This window comes from Pteronotus mesoamericanus, unplaced genomic scaffold (genome assembly GCF_021234165.1).
Source record: "Pteronotus mesoamericanus isolate MK-2021 breed Mesoamerican mustached bat unplaced genomic scaffold, CSHL_Meso_final contig_52, whole genome shotgun sequence".
Taxonomy (NCBI): domain Eukaryota; kingdom Metazoa; phylum Chordata; class Mammalia; order Chiroptera; family Mormoopidae; genus Pteronotus; species Pteronotus mesoamericanus.
The window spans coordinates 2,202,983-2,218,248 of NW_026555189.1; the positions used below are offsets into that span (position 1 = coordinate 2,202,983).

The 15,266-nt window shown below is 40.9% G+C and overlaps 1 protein-coding gene across 1 annotated transcript in view; it reads right to left on the bottom strand.

Moving 5' to 3' along the window:
* Positions 1 to 4,860: 4,860 nt before the first annotated feature.
* PLCG2 (phospholipase C gamma 2) overlaps positions 4,861 to 15,266 on the bottom strand; it is a 133,792-nt gene continuing 123,386 nt past the window's right edge. The window contains exons 31-32 of the mRNA XM_054579135.1: positions 5,886 to 6,070; positions 4,861 to 5,171 (exon numbers count right to left, since the gene is read on the bottom strand). Of these exons, the coding sequence (XP_054435110.1) occupies positions 5,129 to 5,171; positions 5,886 to 6,070 (228 nt within the window). The 3' untranslated portion in view covers positions 4,861 to 5,128. The remainder of the gene's footprint in view (positions 5,172 to 5,885; positions 6,071 to 15,266) is intronic.

Below are 15,266 nucleotides of genomic sequence, written 5' to 3' on the forward strand. Positions count from 1 at the left end.
TGATGAAAGGAAGAGGACAGCCTGACAATCACAGTTGTCCCCAAGCTCAAAGGATCACGGAGACAGCTTCTTCGGGGCTTTGTTCTGTTGACCCTGCACACCTACGCCGCAGACTTAAAAACTGCACAAGACCTACTCCGTGGTGAGGGGGAGCGCCCCAGACCCAGCTGGAGGAGAGAGCAGGCCCTGTGGGTTCGCTGCGGTCAGGCGGTGACCTTCCACCCCTTGTCGGGACTGACGGGACAGAAAAACACATTTTCAAAAAGAATTATAACTACACGTGTCTCACGGCTGAAGTATTTCTTTGTTGTTTTATGTGGGAGCAACGAGTGAATAGCTTTAAAAAGAAATCATTCAGGACAGATTGTTGCTTTCATTCAGACCAAATTTTTATTTTTAAAAATGTGATACAGCCATTTAATTTTCACATTAACAACAGCCAACATTTGTGTGACTCATACACATAATCCTCTATGTACACACAAGCACACACTATTTATATAAAAAATAAATTAAGCTTTAATAATGAAACAAGTTTACAAATGCAGCTTTTTAAAGCCTAATGAAAAATTAAAAGTGTGGAAATTTCTGAGAGACAGGATCACTGTGGAATCTGGTTCCTCAAGGTAAAAATATTTTGAAAATTAAAAACCTGAGATAAATCATTGAGTATTTTTCAAATGCCAATTTTGTAATTCTGCATATTTCTTAGTCTAATTATTAACTTTTTATTGGCTAGAATGTGACTTTTAGGGTTGCCTCCAAAAGTCAGATGTCACGCAAGTTGAAAGGTTAAGTTACAGTCAAGAGTTAAAAGTATTAAGGCCCCTTTTGGCCACCCTTCTTGCTTCAAAATATAGCTCATCATTTAGTGACCCTCGAGGAGCAAATTAAACCTTTATGCTCAGATACCTCATAAGTGAATTTTTTAATTTTTGCCTAGAAATTTTCAACATAAATATTTGCAAAGGATAAAAGTGCTGGCATATAGATATTGCATCTTTAAATAAAACTGCTACGTTCTGTTTTAAATTAAGCCAAGAGGCTCTAAACCCAATACTCATTGGATAAGCACTGTCATCCTTTCAAAAATTACATGAAGAAAACAATTTTTAATAGTAGGAAGTGCCACATTTTTCCTGGTACTTAGATTTGCATTTTTAGTTTACTTGCCCCTCAAAATTTTAGTGCAATTATTTTTGGCCTTTTTATTGCTTAATTGTAGATCTGTAACAAAAGAATATACTATCATAAGGCTCTATGTATTTAAATTTTTTCTTCTGGATTGAACTTGATCAATAAACAAATACAGTATAAATTTTAATAAATTATTAAACATAGTAAAATTTCATTGGCAATCACTCAATGAGATGAGGAAGGCTTCCCCCACACACAATTATTTCATCTATCTATAAATTAATAATTGTCTGTGTCAGAATGGCCATGGTACAGCATCAGTTCAATTCTCCTTTTAAATTTTCTATATGAAAATGTTGATAATCCTTGTTCACACAGATAAGTAGATGGGAATTGAAGGAGTTTGTAATAGCAGGATAACTGAATTCTTCCAATGCCTTCAGGATTACATGCTAAAATATTCAGAAATTTTGGGTGTCCCTTCAATTTTATTAGAAGCAAAGAATTGGGAACCACCAGACTTGCAAAAGGATTTGCACCCTGCTGTCAAGAAGCTTTCACTGTCTAAACACCCATATTTTGAATTTCACACCTTGAGTCATGCTCTACAGTAAGACTGAAGAGGTGGAAAGATATATTTTCTTTCTTGAGAGAGAAAAGGGCACTTTCTCAGGCAGATGATTCTTAAGATTAAGTTTATAACAGGAAAGTGAGGATCTGAAAATTGATTCCCCAAAACTATTTGAGTCTGTGTCTTCCATGGAAAGCTCTGGAAGATTGCTAGGGGTAAGGTTGGCCCAGTTTAAAGACCAGTGTTTAGATTTTGTTTAACTAGGTCACAGGACAAATATAGTTGACCCTTGAACAACACAGGTTTCAAGTGCATAGGTCCATTACATGTGGGTTTTTCCCAATAAAATCCGTAAATGTATTCTCTCTTCCTTATGATTTTCTTACTATTTTCTTTTCTCTAGCTGACTTTATTGTAAGGAGGCAGCATATACTACATACAACATACAAAATATGTGTAAATCAACAATGCTGTTGCTGAGGCTTCTGGTCAACAGTAGGCTATTAATAGTTAAACTTGGGGGAAGTAAAAAGTTACATGTGAAGGCCACTGGCCCTAACCCCTTTGGGTCAAGGTTCTACTGTAAATGACCAGACTGTGTTGCCTGGCTGCCCTCCTAATACAGCAGCAAATCTTCTATGTGTTTCACTGCACATCAGCCTCCTGAGAGGCCCCTTAGCAAAAGGGTCCTGAGATCAACCTCGGGAAACGTGATATTCTGCACCCCTCAGCTGTGCACCTGAGAACAGTCAACTCTCGCAGAAAAAAATTATTTAGCTTTGTATAACCTAAATTTTCCAAACTCAGATGATCTAACCAGCCCTGCCCTTTATTTTTCCATGTAATTACTGATGCCTCAATCATATCCCAAGAGAAATGATTAACAAAAACATTTGAACACACACACAGTCATGGTTTTGGTCCATCAACACTGCTGCTGTATTTCAAGATGTTCCTGTCTCTATTTTTTGATTTGATTAACTGTGCTTAACACAGGACTGTTAAACCATAATCTCAGCCAGATCTTTTATGACTGGTTTTGTGGCATCCAGACAGACTCTTCAAGTAATGATGCCATCTGCATTCTTCACTTTGCCCTCCTGTGTCTGTCCTTCCTGAGAGAATCCAACCACCACCAAGAATCAGATTAATGTGTCACCCTATTAAGAGAATGTAGCAACCAAAGCAAATACTCTCTAATGGTGGATTTGAGTTATTAGAGCAGCTAGGAGGAGGAGTTTTGGGGAAAGGGTTCTTCCCAGCACCATTTATATAATATAACCACCCCCCACCCACACCATCCCCTGCCTATTCTTTCTCTGCACGTGTGGCTGGGTATGGATTTTACACACTGACAGCTGAAAGGTGTTTAACTTCTGCTTTCTTTTCTATGCCACCACTTCTCAGTTTCTTTAGCAAAACATCCATTTTAAGCAGAAAGGGGGTCCAGGCCTCACTAAGCTTTTTGGCTTTAGATTGAATTGCAGTGGGAAGGTGCATGTCTTTTCTTCGCTCCTGAGCTGAAAACAGAGGTAATGACAGCAGACTCTGAGCCCTGCTGTGTAGAGGTAATAATGGAGCAGGAAGGGGGCGGGTGGTAGGGTGGGGCACAGCAATCAGGCTCCCGCGCCTGCCTGGCCACCGGCTGAAGGAAGCTGGAAGCTCCTTCCCTGCAGCCTTCAGCTCAGGGCCTTTCTCATCCAGCCTTTCCTGAAAGTTGCTTTGAACACTTGCCACATCAGAATATCTTCCCTCAGTTGCTGGCTGCCAAATAAAGCAACAATCCCCAATTGAAGGAATAACTAAAATAATGTTACAAAATGAGAGCCCCACATTCGTCAGTCTACTATTGCCTAGTCTCCTGGCTTTCTAAAAGGTAAAATGCATTTCTTGTAGAAGTGTATGGATACGTTCCATAAAGCCCATATCCATTGTTTTATTTCCTTTAAATTTTTTTTTTTAAACTTTGTACCCTCAGACCTTGGCATAGGCCTGGTATACGGTGGTACCCAACACATTTTTGTAAAATAAAGGGATAAGGTCTTTTGGTCAGAGAGCTTGGTTGGTTTTCATGTACTCATCAGCAATGCATGCACACTAAGCCCAGGATAACCAGGGGAGGGCTGAATGGGTTTCTAGGACCCTGTTCCATCCGATTAAAGCCGCCAATCTCACTGCCTGCTAATTTGTTCCTCCCCACCACAATCTTTTATTCACAGTTACACCTTTTTTTCCCCATCTAAGTTGGTTCTCAATTCACTCTAAATAAGTTGCCGCTCTACTGACCGCACCCTCGATCACTGTCCTCATCTTTACAAAGCATTGTTAAATCATCACTCTGTACAAATCATTATATCATATCTCCAGATGCAGAGGAGTGTTGTCTTGTCCTAGGTGGGTGTGCTGCTTTGGGGTGTCTGCCTCTGAGATTTTCTGCAGCTTTCTAATGTTGAAGCCCGGAGGCTCTGCTTGCTGCTACAGAAAACGGAGTAACCCAGGGGAGTTGCCCCGTGGAGCCTAACTTGCATTACCTCGTTTAATTGGTAAATTGACCTCTTGTCTCTGGCAGCTGCAGACCCAGAGCTCTCCCCCATGGTCATGCAGCCAGCTCAGGAATGGGCAGAACAGGGGTGAGCAAGAAGTTGGCTGAGCCTTCAGAGGGTCTCTGGTTTCTAAGGGGCTTTTTAAATCAAAGAGGCTCCAAGATTTCCACCTCTCACCCCCAATAACTCCAGTCACAAAACAAGTCTCTACCATTAACCAAAAATTGTCTTAATGAACAGAAGCCATGGACTCAGGTACTGTAGCAGGCCTGTCTAGCCAGCCAGCCCACGGTAGTTAAGGTGCACTGCGCTGAGCCCGCTGACCTGGGGCAGGGAGGCTGGGCAGGTGTGGCAGTCGGAGGTGGGGCAGGGGGGCTCCTCTCTGGGCACTAGTGAAATCCGATGGCCTTAACTGTATAATCGTTTGCCTTTTAGTTAAAATCCTTTTCAGAAGCTAATTTATTAGTTCCTTACATTGAGGGCTGATCTTCTGTGAAAGTCAACTACCTGGGCTTGCGGAGGCCAGAAAAGGAATCCTGATCGCTGTGCAGGTCGTGCACAGAAGGCTTAACTGTTCGAGATTTTCACTGCTTTTATTCAATGAGGTTTGGAACACAAGAGGCCGAAAACGAGGAACGTGATTTTAGGATCCTCTATAGAGAATTATAAGTTAAGAAATTGTCCAAGGTGAAAAAATTAGGAGGAAATCACCCTAACTTATGCTGACTGGGTCTTCTTCAGAAACGTCATCTTGACAGTGGACTTGAACAGAGGATGACGTCGCAGATGAGCATGATCCCAGGGTCTGCATTCAGCACATTCTTCTACATGCAAATATACGCACACACACAACAGCCTTACACATACACCCTGGCTTCTATGAGTAAAACTTGCTGTTGCTGACTCTCTTCTCTCTCAACCTGAAATGAATCAGATTTCGCCATCATCCACTGGACTAAGACACAGGCCGTATGCTCTGTAACATTTCTCTGTCCACACATCTGCAGGTCATTCATGGCTGGGTGGGGACCTTCAGGCAAGATATTTTACCTCTCTGAGTCTCAGTTTCCTCAATGGTCATTGCCACTTGCTAGGCTGAAGTAAAGATGCACTGAGAACAATATGGGTAAGTCTACATGCTGTTTCCCATTGGAGGCTGCTATGGGCATTTTGCGGGGATAGTGCTTTGTGGAGCAGGACTGTCTGGCACATTACAGGACACCAGGCATACCTGGCTGTCCTACCCCCATTACATGCCTGTGGCACAATCCAAAGCATCATGGTGTGGGGGTCGGGGGGTCGGGGGGCAGGATTCTGCCCTGATTTAGAACCACTGGACTAGCCCCTTCTTAGGAACGTGACAGGGGCTCTTTAAAAGGCAGTGGTCAGCATTTATGTTCACTATTATATTGAGTGTCCTTCCGGTGATGACAGTTCGACTTAGGGAAGGTGCAGATATTTAAGAGAATATAAAAGCTCATTTACTGAGCAAAGAGAGCTAGAGTCAAGGGTACCAGTCAAAGGCTTTCTAAAGATGGTGGTGCCTTCCCAAAGCCTGGCCCCAGGTGCCCAAGGTCACTGTGCTTAGAGGAGCAAGACCTGAGGGTCTGCAGGTGGGGCAGGGGCTGGCCTACCTCCGGTTGCACTTCTCCTGGTACAGCTGGAGCTGGTTCTCGTTGACATTGAACTCTTTAATGAGGGCATCCCGGTTGGCATTGCGCAAGTTCTGGTGTGTGTCATATAGAAAGAGCTGGTTGTTCAGCTCTTCTTGCCGCCTCCGCAGCTGGCGACAGGAGGAGTACAGTTCCTCTTCGCTCTCCTGGAGGGTAGAGAAGAGAACCACCATGTGATGACAATGTCTTCCAAACCAGAAGGTGGGCTCTGGCATCCTAAGTGTGTGACTGAGGGAAGCATGGGGCAGAAGCTTTGCAACTGGGATCATCCCAGGAAACCCAAGGCCTACTTTAACCAAAGAGAAAACTAGCCATTATTTACTGCATTGGAAGCAAGCAGTCTAAAAAGCTCTTGTTCACAATAAAGGTTGGCTTTATTGTGAAACAGTGAAATAACAGATGCATTGCTCATTGCTATTTCTCAATCAAATCTGGTTTTTCGCTGGTCTACACCACCTTCAGGCCCTCATCCCAGTACAAAGGGTCTGAGCAGCCCTGTGAATAAAGTGGAACCCAGCAGGCAAGGGAGAGAACAGCCTAATATAAGGACAGGAAGGTAGGCAGGAGCCAGCTGATCATGTAAGGTCTTGTAAAGGGCCTTATTAGAAGGCAAGGTAACACGAGCCTTGAAAACATCACACTAAGGGAAAGAAGCCATTTCCAAAATACCACATACCATGATTCCATTTCTATGAAAGGTCCAGAACAGGCAAATACCAATACATGGAGACAAAGTAGATTAGTGGTTGCCTGGGGTAGAGATGGAGTGAGTGGGGACAACTAATGAGCAGGAATTTGTTTTCGGGGGTGATGAAAATGTTCTAAAATTGATCACGGTGAGGGTGGAATAATCATGAATATGTTTTTAAAAAAACATGGAATTGTACACTTTAAGTGAGTGAATTGTATCATATGTAAATTATATCTCATTAGGGCTGTACTCCCCTCCCCCCTCAAAAGCCAAGGTAACACAGGTTATGCCCCCACAGATGGGCACGTGACTCAATTCTAGCCAGTAATCGTGTCTTGCTCCCCAGCACCACTGTCACCACCTCCAGGCACATGACCCAAGCCAGGCCAATTACAAGCATCCATGGGATTTTGGTTGGTGCTCTTGGTTAAACGACAGTTTCTTTTCTTGGGGATTCGCTGAATGATGAATGCTTCCAGTTGCCAGTGGCCCCTTTGCTGTCATATAGACAAAGTTGGGAATGAAGCCCAAAGAGGGAGACAGAACCATTGGGAAGCACGTGGATCCAGCCGTGACTGAAGCAAATCTACCCATAAACTTCCCAGTGTCTGAGCCCAAATATTCCCTCCATTATGCTATCAGGGTAAGAAGTTTGGGTTTCAGCATAGGTGGAGGAGAAGGTCGAGGATGTGGACGTGTTACCCCACTGATGTTTTTAAAAGATCGCTGACTACTCCTGTGCACAGAATGGCTGCTCAGGAGGCCAGTCTGTTGGCTGCGACCACTGATGGGAGGGTTCGAGTGAGAGATTCCAGTGTTACAGAAAATGCGCATCCGTGTACACAAATGAGCTTCTCCTGTGATCTATTTTTACAAAAATGTACTCGGACCACCATATCTTGCTGTGCAAAATTTTTTCCCCATCTTAACGACCTAACAAACCATCATGGATAGCCCCCGGGGTAACAGGTCGGATCTGACTCTGGATGGTGGGGACAGTGATGGTGACAATTATTCTGGCCACTTGCAAAGGTGCAGAGGAGTAAAAAGATGATTTTCTTTGCACAGGAGTGAAGGTGGAATGAACAGTCCTTGGTGACTATCAGCGTATTGAGGGAGCCATGGGGAAGAGTCCTCAAGGAGACGAGCTTTCCTTCCTATTAAGAGTAAAGCAAAGCAAAACAAACACCCAATTTAAATAGTAACCCTCTACTACAAATGGTCTTTTTTTCCCCTTCTCTCCACCTAGAAGAAAACAACTTCCGTTGCTTTTATCTATGTAATGCCCATTGGCTATTCAGGTTAAGTTCAAAGTCTACCTTTTCTACTAATGTATTTATAATTAAAGTGCTTTATCTCCTTTTCTGAATCCCAAAGCTTTTTATATTGTATCTTATATAATTTGGTCCTTAGTATTAAACATATATAAAATCATATATAACAATGCATATATAATATTCAGAAAAGTAAGCATATACAGCAGGGCCTTGAATAACATTTTGTTCAACATTCTTTTCTTGTAACGCTGAGAAAAAAATTGCTTCCAGCCAGGGCCCCTGTCTGCATGGAGTTTGCACGTTCTCCCCATGCCTGGGGGGTTTCCTCCCATGTCCCAGTGATGTGCAGGTCAGATGAACTGCTGCATCTATACCATCCCTGCCAGAGGGGGTGTGGTGTGGGTGTGAGTGCCTGTCCTGGTAGGGCGTCTGTCCTGCCGCTGGGGCAGGCTCAGGCCACCCGTGAGCCTGAAGTGGAATAAGCCGGTTGGAAAAAAATTATATTACTTGTTTTTATTAATTTTTCTTAAATGCATGCCTAACATTTACTTCAATGTTCAATGTTAGAAGTGTTTTGGGTCATTATTTAGAAGTTTGATGATGTTTCTGTGACCAGGAATATGCTATAGGAACTTAATTCTTGTTTATATCAATTAGCTTCTGGTAAAATTGGTTTCGCTATACGTTGCTTTAACGTTGCAGTTTCCATGAACCTACTGATAATGTGAAGTGAGGACTTGCTGTATACAGTTTAAAAATAACTATAAAGCAAAGAGCTATGGAGCCACCACCAAGTTAAGGTGTAGAGCGCTGTCCACTCTACGCACCTTTCCCAATCAAGACTCCCTCCATGATGTGTAGAATTTGGAGACAATTATTTCCTGTTTTTCTTTTGAGTCTGCGTTTTCACACAAAAATTCAGTTTGCTCTTCTGTTCCAAGTCTTTAGGTATTTCTGTTTTCCAATATATTTTACTGATTGCTTTGCTCACCATGCTTCTTGCATTATATTCCCTCTGGCTGAAGAGTATTTTGGTAGTTCTTTTACAAAGGTTTATTAGCACTAAATTATCTACTTTTGTATGTCTGAAAATACCCTCCTTTTGCCCTCACTCTTAAATGACAGTTATTAGGATATAGAATATCTAGACTGACAGCATATGTCTTAAACAATTTTGAAGACGGCCCTTACTCTTCAGGCAGCTACTGCTGTAGGAGGAAGTGTTAGAGTCCTTGGTCCGCGCTCTGGAGGTAGCCTGTCTTCTCTCTCTCCTCTTTGATAATTTTATTTCTCCTGGTCCTGCCAAGTCAGTGAAATATGATGTGTCTATACGTGGACCTATGCTGATTTATCCTGCTGTGTTTATAGCTGGAGCACTCGTGTCTCTCAGTGCTGGAAAATTCTCGGTCATCAACATCTCGAATATTTTATGTTGAAGCTTCGCATCCTACCATCCTTTTTTTAACTTATTTTTCATATTCATAGCTTGTCTTGCTGTGTTCCAAGACAATTTCTCTAATATAATCTTCATATTTACTAATTCTTTCTTTAACTGCATTTTTTCTGGAATTTCCCACTTCACTGCTTTAAAGCAATATTTTTTATATAACTGATTTTTTAGAGGGGGGGAGGTGGAGAGAGAAACATCTATTTCTTGTTCCACTTATTTATGCATTAATTTGTTGCTTCTTGTATGTGCCCTGACCAGAAACTGAACCCACAACCTTGGCGTTTTGGGATGATGCTCTAACTGAGCTACCCAGCCAAGGCAGCAATTTTTTTTCATTACTTTTCCAATTGTATTTCCAGTGTTTCCAATTGGTCCTATCATGCCTACGTGTTCTTGATTAATAATAAGAAGGTTTGTTCTTTTAAAATACTACTCAATTGGGTTTTTTTCTGGGGAAAAAAAATTATTTCAAAGTCATTTTCAGATTCACTGGAGTGAATCCTCTTGCTTTTACATTTGTTAGCTACTGGCATTATTTTCCTTGAGTGCTTTAAAATTTTAATGCTCTTGGATGGAACTGGAGAGCATCATGCTAAGCGAAATAAGCCAGGGGGCGAAAGACAAATACCATATGATCTCACCTATGAGCGGAACCTAACCAACAATGCAAAGATGCAAGGAAAATATGACCAGCAACACTGAAAGGAAAAGAAATCAACAGAGACAAGAGGGAAGGCGGGGGCAGGGAAAGGGAAGGGAAGGGGAAAGTCAAGGAACATATAGCAAGGACTCATGGACAAAACCAAAGGGGAAGAGCTGAGGGAAGGAAGGAGGGAGGGGGCAAGGGAAAGAGGTGGGGGGGGAGGCAGAGACAAATGTATTTAAAAAGTAAATAAATTAAATAAATAAATAAATAATTTAAAAAATATTTTTTCTTAAAAAAAAAAAATGTAATGCTCAAGCTCATCTTGGATGGGAAGGTTGATTCCTGCCTTGAACCTATATGTTGGCATCTGGTTTTCTCCAAGTCATAAATGGGGTGGAGGAGAGGGGTTCCCAAGGACGGCCTGGGGCTCCGGGTTCTCAGAAATAAATGCTACAGGTCGCAGGGCTATGTCCACTTTTATCCCAGTCCCTCAAGCAAGCAGCTGACCACGGCCTGAGTCCTGGGCACTTGCCAAATCTCTCTTCCCAGAGGGTGTTTCGGAAAAGTGAACCCCCCGCTGCCCTGAATTGTCTGTTTATGCAGCAGCCTTCAGTGCCCACTGCATTAGTCACTAAAAGGAAGTAAGTGAATTAAGTATCCAAACACAGGAATTATAAAATCAATAGAAGTTTAAGGAAAACAGACTGAATTAGTAAAGGTAAACATGGAAATGGTTGAATTAGAAAGCCAAAATATTCAATATAAAAATATAAAATAAATGCAAGAGCTGGGCTCTGTGGGAAAAACACAAATAGAATCAATGAAGTAGATAATCCATTATCTAAGCTAGAAATGTGTGAAAGCCCAAATAAGACATAAGCATGGATATACAACTATAGATAAAAAGAAATGGAAGGAACCTGTGAAGTAAATAAAAACCAAGATAATAGCAGAAAGAATGAATATGTGTGTTCATATTTATTTATTATAAAGCTCTAGTTCCAATATATATAATAGATATAGACATCTATATTTCCTATTGTAGAAAATTATCCTGTAAGAGAAAATAATTGAAGAGACCAATCTTACTCCAAAAGAAAATGAGAAATTTTGTAACCAAGCCCAGGAAGTTTCACAAACATGTCTTTAACATCTGTTACATGTAGGTAGCAAATAACTCCAGGTCTGTTCAAAATGTGCCCTAGTACTGAGTAAGAAGGAAGGTCTGTCTCCGAGTAATTTTAATGAAGCCAGTATAACAAAACCAGACCAAAAACTACAGATTAAATGCTCAGTGAAAACTAGTGCAAAAATCCTAAATAAAATATTAATACATCACAGAATCACATTAAACAATACTACCGTATTACTGCTACGGAATTCTTTTTTCTGCTCTCTTAAAATGACTGCTTCACACCTTGGGCCCTCCTCAGACCTCCCCGATCTCAGCTCATGGCCTCACTTCCTGTTTCACATAGAACGCTGACGAAACTCCGTGGGAAATCTGCTCATGTGGGGTCCTGTACCACATCCGCTGCCTTCTTCCCTGCTGGCTCCAGGGTCCCGTCTCCTCTTTCCTACTCAGTTCTTCATTCCTATGCAGATTCTTTCTCTCTCTGCTGTACCCGTTGCCTTTCTCTACTAACTCATCCCCCTCAGCAGCGTGCAGATCCACCTTCAAAAGCTCTCCCTTCACCCCACACCCCCCATAACACACACACAGCTACTGACCCACCTCCCTTCTCACCTTCACAGCAAAAGTCTGTGAATAACTCATAGATTCCCCATCAGGGTATCACTGACTTCCACTGGCATTCTCAAGTTTAATTTCATTTTCTATTACTTATGGATGCACAGAGTTGAAAGAGTCAAGAAGTGCTATAGGGATTGTTCCCCAAAACCCACCTGTCTCCTTGTTCACCATCCCCCACCCCTCATAACTCCTGCTCCCCAAAATCGAGTTTTGTTTCTTTTCATTATTGACAGTTCTTTAAAAAATGCTTATACTGCATGTTCTTGGTTTTTCAGTTTTTAGATATTACCTTCAGAGAAAGATTTGGCTATTTTCCCCACATACTCTCTTATCTTCCCCCATGGAGAAATGTCTATTTTGGGTTATATCAGCTTATGTTTATATTGTGATTTTAGAGTTATCCCCACTTGTATCTTCTGTAACCCCCTTTTTTAAATGGGTGTGTATAGATTTTTTAAAATTTAAGACCCTTGAATTCTTGGAGAAATCTTTGGTAATAAATTGCACCTGGCCTGTGACAAAATCTTCATGGAGTTTCCTACCTTTAGTTTTTTCAGTTTTTATCCCTGCTGATGCTTTTTACTTTTAATTATTTTATGATGAAATTTTTAAACTCACATAAAAGTTGCAATAGTGAGCTCTCATATACCCTACACACCCACGATTCCTCAGGGTTAGCATCATGCACAGAGTACAATGATTAAACCCAAGAAATTAGCACTGGCACAATACTATTAACTACAGAGTTTATTTGGTTTTCACTGGTTTTTCTACGAAGGCCCTTTTTCTGTTCCACCATCCAGTCCAGGATCCCACATTGCATTTAGTTCCCTCGTCTCCTTGGAGTCCCCCAATCTGGGGCATTTTCTCAGTCTTTTGTGACCTTGACACTTTTGAAGAGTGCTGTTTAGTCATTCTGTATACCACCCACCATGTGGGTGTGCCTGCGTCTTCTCGTGACTGGTTTGCGATGAGGCAGCACTGGCAAGAATGGCCCAAAGCGACGTGCACCTCTTGGGAGGCCTCTTCTCACTGGTGGTGACACCGATCATTTGCTTAAGACAATGTGTGCTGGGTTCAGCCAGTATCAAGCTGCTATTGTTCTCTTTCCAATTAATAAATTTCTTGAAGGAAGATACTTTGAGACGCTACAAACACCCCGTTTCTCTTCAACCTCTCACTCATTCATTTGAGCATCATCCACTGGCAGATCGTACCGGGAGCAATCACTTACTGTGGTGTTCCAACAGGGATTTTCTGGTTCTCTCATTCATTTTACATTTATTAACTGGAATTCTTCTATAAGGAAAAGCTATCTCTTCTCTCTCGTTTAATTATTAAATATTCACATGTCCATGAGTGACTAGTTTTATTCTATGGGTTATAATCCGATATCATTATTTTGTTGCTCAAATTGTTCCAACTTTGGCCGTTGGGAGCCAGCCCTTTGGGATGATTCCTATGCCCCATCGACGTGTCCCCCATCCTTTTTCCAGCACTTCTTTACTAACTGGAACTTCAAGGTAATCCAGGCTCATTTTACATTGTATCTTCTCTCAACTCTGGAACCAACCACTTGTTTAAAGAGCTCTGACTGCAACTTTTATTGGAGAATGATATTTAGAAATTACAATCAGGGTGCTTAAGTGTGTTCATTGCTAGTGGGGTGTCATTGGTTCTAGGCCCGCTCAGAGCCAGTGTATGAATGTATGTATGTACGTACATATGTATGTATGTACAGTAACCAATGCAAACATATTTATTTATGTATCTACTTATCTGTATGTCTCTATAGTTTTAAAAGTGAGTGTGTGTCAATACCTGATTCCAATCAAACATTAATTTTGGAAGGGTTGATAAATATTTCTATTTGTTCAGGGTGTTGCTTTATAAGCCCTGTACCTTCTTATTTAAATTTTTTCTAATGTGTTGCTATAATTTTTGTTAATATCATGAATGAGATTTCTCATCTGTCCCTGCTTCCTACCCTGTATTTCCAACTGTTATTTCTAGAATAAAGTAATTAGACTTAATAAATAGCAAACAAAAATCAGTCCCCTTAAAATTGGAGTCTTTGTTTTTGTAAATACATAACCGTAATTTGTAAACAGAGTTGTACCTCCTCACCACAATTTATACTGATTATTTCATTTAACTTGATACATTTGTGGCATCTAGTGGTTTATGCTTTTTCTCACTAAGTGGGTTGCTAATTGTGCCAGTGTTAAACCATCCTTGCATTATCAGAATAAACTACTTGGTTGTAATGTATTGTTCTTCTAGTAAATAGCTGGAAATGACTTGCTAAGGGTTTTTTTGTTTGTTTTTGGAATTTTAACATCTGTATTCATAAATGACATCAATCTATGATGCCACTTATGAATGCAGTATGGTGGGGAGGAGAGATGGCATACTATCTTTCTCCAATTTTGGTATGAAAGTTACATAGCTTCAAGACATTAATTGGAGCATTTCCATTTTTCTATTGATATCAATGCATTAAACTTGGAATTATGTTCTTTATACCCAGCTATAACACAGCTATAAAACCATCTAGATCTGATACCTGTTTTATTTGATAGATGTTTCATGACCCTTCAAATATTTCCTGTAGGATTTTGTAAGTTCCATACTGCTTCTTGAAACAATTTTAGTCCATTCGTATTCTTCAAGGCAGTCACCCATTTGCCCTCATTTTTCAATTTTATTGATCTTCTCATTATTTGGCATTCGGTCCTCTTTTCCATATTTACTGCTGTATGTTTTTGCTCTGACCTTGTTCCTTTGATTAAGCAGGAGTTTATTTAATTGGTCTTTTCAATGAATCAGCATTTTTTTCTTCTATTGTCTTTGTTTTGTGTTTCATTCAGTAGGCTTTTCATCTCCATTTAGTTTATTTATAAAATTTTTATGATGAACACTTAGTGCATGTGTTTTAAGTCTAGTTTCCAATGTGAAGTGGACAAATCTGATCTTAGGTTTATTTCATTTTCTCTGTAGGTAATTTAGTGTGTTGGGATGTTCAGGTTTTATTATTTATCCATGAAATTCAAAACTTTTATTAAAACACAACTAGGGTGGGTGTGTTATCAATTCATCCCTTCAGGAATCAAGCGAGCCTCTGCAGCAGCAAATCAGAGAAAGTACCATCCGTTAATTGTTTCATTCATAGCTCCTCACCCATCTGCTTGTTACACTTTGTCCTTTGGAACATGCTTGCCCGTCAGGTCATTTGCATCTGTCCTCTGGGCTTATCTTTTCCTTTATGACTGCCATCTCAAGGTGCTGCCACTCTCGATTGTGAGACATTTTTTTCATGTTACCTTTCAGGTCACTGATGTGAATGTCTGTGTTCATATGCTGAATTTTTAAATTCAAGAGATCAGGTTTTTGTTTCAAGTTCCCAAAAGTCTTCTCCAGTGCTCTACTTGCATGTCTGTGAAAGCTTTCATGACTTACGAGTTAAGGTTCTCACCGGCTGCTTCCAATGGCTCTATTTCAACCCCACCTGTACCATGTCTACCC